Raw genomic sequence first — 4,143 nt, 5'->3', positions numbered from 1 at the left:
GATATCAACCTATCCACGCCTACAACACCTATTGATATCAACCTATCCACGCCTACAACACCTATTGATATCAACCTATCCACGCCTACAACACCTATTGATATCAACCTACCCACGCCTATAACACCTATTCTTTTCAACCTACCCACGCCTATAACATCTATTCATATCAACATATCCACGTCTATAACACCTATTGATATCAACCTATCCACGCCTATAACACCAATTGATATCACCAACCTATAACCTATCCATATCATCATATCCACGCCTACAACACCTATTGATATCATCCTATCCCCGTGCCCAACCCTTACCTGGAACATCTGGAACTTGTGTGTCTTCTTGTTGAAATCGACCTCCATAACCGTCTCGGTCAAATTGTAGTCACCCTCAGGTGCCACGAATGAGATGGTACCCTTGGCACGGGGAGGTACGATGATCTTGTGCAGGACCAGAGTGTTCTCCTGTACGGTACCAATGACATCTCCACCAGTCACGTGATCGCCTGCTTTAACGCCTGTAGTCCAAGAAAGGGGTGATCCGCAAGGGTGTGACGTTTAGTACGGTGGTGAGGGGTTGATAGTCAGAATGGAGGAGACTGCAGGTCAACTAAGCAGAGCCTCGCACGCACACCCAAAACCCAGTGCGAATTGTATAGCAGCGACGATACCACGTGTGTATTAGCCTGAGTTGGCTCGAGTTGGTGGGGACTTGAGCTCTACACAGTACGTCATTTGTGTCTGTCTCTATTGGTGGTCAGACATATATTCCTCGAGCGGGTCGTGACTCAGATACATACACAGCACAACCTCGACAAGACACTGGAGTTATATCTGGTACACTATTGGCGGAGTACAAGCCCCATTGGTTGCTGGTGTGGCTACAAATGGGACAGATATATTGCTCTACACTCAACTTTGCCGTTATCGTTGTAGGTCATTGAATTACCTTCGAAACGATAATGTATAGGACGTTATAGACACAAACGGAAGTGATTCGCAGCTTCGGACAGAGCTTCGTATACATGACAAGGGATGGATAAAACCACTCATTACCAGGATGATGGCGAGGCTAAAAGTTTGTGCGAGTGCGAGATAGGCCACCCGGGGCACAGTAGATACGCAAAGATCAAATGGTAGTGAACAATGTCAAATCACTTGATCTACACGCGCGCGCAAAAACAAACCTAGAGGCGATTAAGTACTTCTCCGTACACAGGTTGATGTGCAATCACGTCACAAGCTGTTGATAAGGTAGGATACGTGTGCTCCCGGCTGGCGTAAACACAAGCAGCATGCTCACATGCAAATGCATGCATTCTAATTTTGTGAAGAGCAGATAAAAGTGTGGCGTCACAGACGTATTCTATGGATCAGAGCGAACATATAAACATCAACAACATTCAGAAGTACGAGTTTCATCCCTGAATCCCAACATTCCTTTGGATGTGTGTATATAAAGCAAAATGATATAAACATACCCCCACTAACAACTTATCCATACAGTGTCATTCATATAAATATAATTATGAATACGAATAAGTATAAAATATACATATATATGTGTCTGTGTGTGTGACACGTCATGATATGTATATATAAGCATGTATATATGTATAGAAATATATATAAAAATATACATATGTATGTATATATATAAGTGTGTGTGTGCGCGTGTGTATATTTACATATGTTCATATATAAATATATATGTTCATATATATATATATATCCTTTGTTTCATGCATATCTATATATATATATTTATCCTGTTTTATAATATATATATATATATGCATATATCAATATATATACAGATATTTATGCATGCACATATACACACACATATATATATATATACATGTATATGTGTGTGTGTGGTTGTATATATATATACATATACATGTGTGTGTTTGTGTGCGTGCGTATAATGTATATAGATAGATATGTATTTCTAAATACAGATATATATACATATTTATAAATATGTATATATAGATATACAGATATTTATACATGTATATCATAAATCAATAATTATAGATACAAATATTTGCCTACTATTAATATATATGTATGCACGTATGTATTCCCGTATACATTCTTAGTTATATTAGTATATATATATATATATATATTTACATATATATTATTAATTATAAAATACATATATACAATAGTATATATACATAAGTATATCAAATATATATATGCATATATATATATATGTATGTGTGCGTGCGTGTATGTGAATATGTATATATATATGCATATATTCATTTATGTATATCACTATATATACACATATATATATAGATATATAAATATAATATATGCATATATATAACTAAATATATATATTTATTTATATAACTAAAAATATATATTTATTTATATAACTAAAAATATATATTTATTTATATAACTAAATATATATATCTATTTATACCTATACGCATATATCTATATATATATATTTGCATATATATATAAATGTATAGATAGATATATTAATACCATACATATATATATGTATATATATATATATACATATATATATAATTATATGTACCATACATATATATAGATATATATATATATTGTTATATATACATACTTGTATGTATGTATATGTATATACATTAAGATATATATATATCAATCGTTCGTATATATATATATATATATATATAATATGTATGATATGTTTATACATTAAGATATATATATCAATCGTTCGTGTTCGTACAAGTAACTATACATGCGAGGGTGTGTGAATATTTTGATAAATTCATATGCCAATTTAAATTTTGCATACATGTGCGAGTTTTCAACTGGTCATATGTATTACAATACGTACCTGAGGGTACAAAGTGCCAAATTTTCTCGCGATCTAGGGCATTTGTGTTTACACCACGAGGGATATAAATGGTGTCTGTTTGGGTAGCAATGGTCTCCAGAGGACGCTGGATACCATCGTATATATTGTCCATGATTCCTGGTCCAAGCTCACATGACAAGGGCTTTCCGGTACGTAATACGGGATCACCTACAGTGACACCCGAGGTTTCCTCGTATACCTGGATGGTAGCTGTGTCGGCTTCGAGACGAATGATCTCACCTACCAGCTCTTGGTGACCTACACGCACCTAGAGTAGTCAATATTAATATATTATATGTTTTATAAACTCGGGTATATACTCAGATTCTGTTGTGGACACGCACCAAAAGTAAGGGTATCCAAGCACATCTTTCGAACAGATATATGTATGAAAACATTATAGTTCAAATGCACATGAGAAGTCGCAACATACAAAAGAACTTTCTAGTACATACTACTACATACCAATTCGTACATGGCAGCACCTGTCATGCCATCTGCGACCACAACGGGGCCGGACACAGAGAAGACGGCTCCGAAGAGTTTCTCATCTTCACTTGACGAAATCTTATCCTATAATACCAATATTGTGTTTCGGTGTTAACTGTTGCACCTGCAATTTGTGATAGCACTTTTGAAAGACCTTGTATTATTATTAATTCAATATCACCCGATTATATGCGTTATATACTGTTCCAACGCAACCGCTTAGCATTGAGGAGTTGGCAATACTGATACACAACATATCAACACAATATGCACACGTCGGCAGTTGATGCTTCTTATGTGGTAGTCGATACTACTCAACACATATCATTGTATTCCAAGCTGACTAGACCAGACTCTCAACTAGGTCTCAAATACTGCAGGACGACTGAAAGTGACGGCAATACTACATCAGCTGCTATATTGAATACACAGGTCGCACACTACTCTCCGTTTAGAGCCCTCCTATTGAACACTCATTTTCCAAAGTAATTATGCTGTTTGAAAATCGAATGTTGTAGCATACATACCATTGTGAAAGAAGCTATCTGTGGCTAGTGTCAATGAGGAATACCTATACCTATATCGTGTGATGTCAATGTGTGCGCGTGTGACTATTAGCAAGTGTTAGTGTTATTTTTCAATTATGTGAAAGAAAACAATATACGTCTGTGGAAATGGGACCCCTTACGTCTACATATTTTCTATTTTGGTATTCCAAATAAGGTAGGGCACTTTGCTTTAGTGGTCGTAAATTTTAGATTATTGATG

General features: G+C 35.3%; 1 protein-coding gene across 1 annotated transcript in view; it reads right to left on the bottom strand.

Annotated features, from left to right (window-relative positions):
• SARC_04637 (V-type proton ATPase catalytic subunit A) overlaps positions 1–3,631 on the bottom strand; it is a gene marked incomplete at both ends in the record, with an annotated part of 7,315 nt that extends 3,684 nt beyond the window's left edge. Inside the window, 4 exons of the mRNA XM_014301526.1 lie at positions 321–523; positions 2,866–3,154; positions 3,352–3,459; positions 3,578–3,631. Coding sequence (XP_014157001.1) covers positions 321–523; positions 2,866–3,154; positions 3,352–3,459; positions 3,578–3,631 — 654 coding nt within the window. The remainder of the gene's footprint in view (positions 1–320; positions 524–2,865; positions 3,155–3,351; positions 3,460–3,577) is intronic.
• Positions 3,632–4,143: the final 512 nt, after the last annotated feature.

Source organism: Sphaeroforma arctica (genome assembly GCF_001186125.1).
Source record: "Sphaeroforma arctica JP610 unplaced genomic scaffold supercont1.268, whole genome shotgun sequence".
Lineage (NCBI taxonomy): Eukaryota > Ichthyosporea > Ichthyophonida > Sphaeroforma > Sphaeroforma arctica.
The sequence above is the reverse complement of the archived record's forward strand: the minus strand, read 5'-3'. Positions and strand labels throughout refer to the sequence as shown.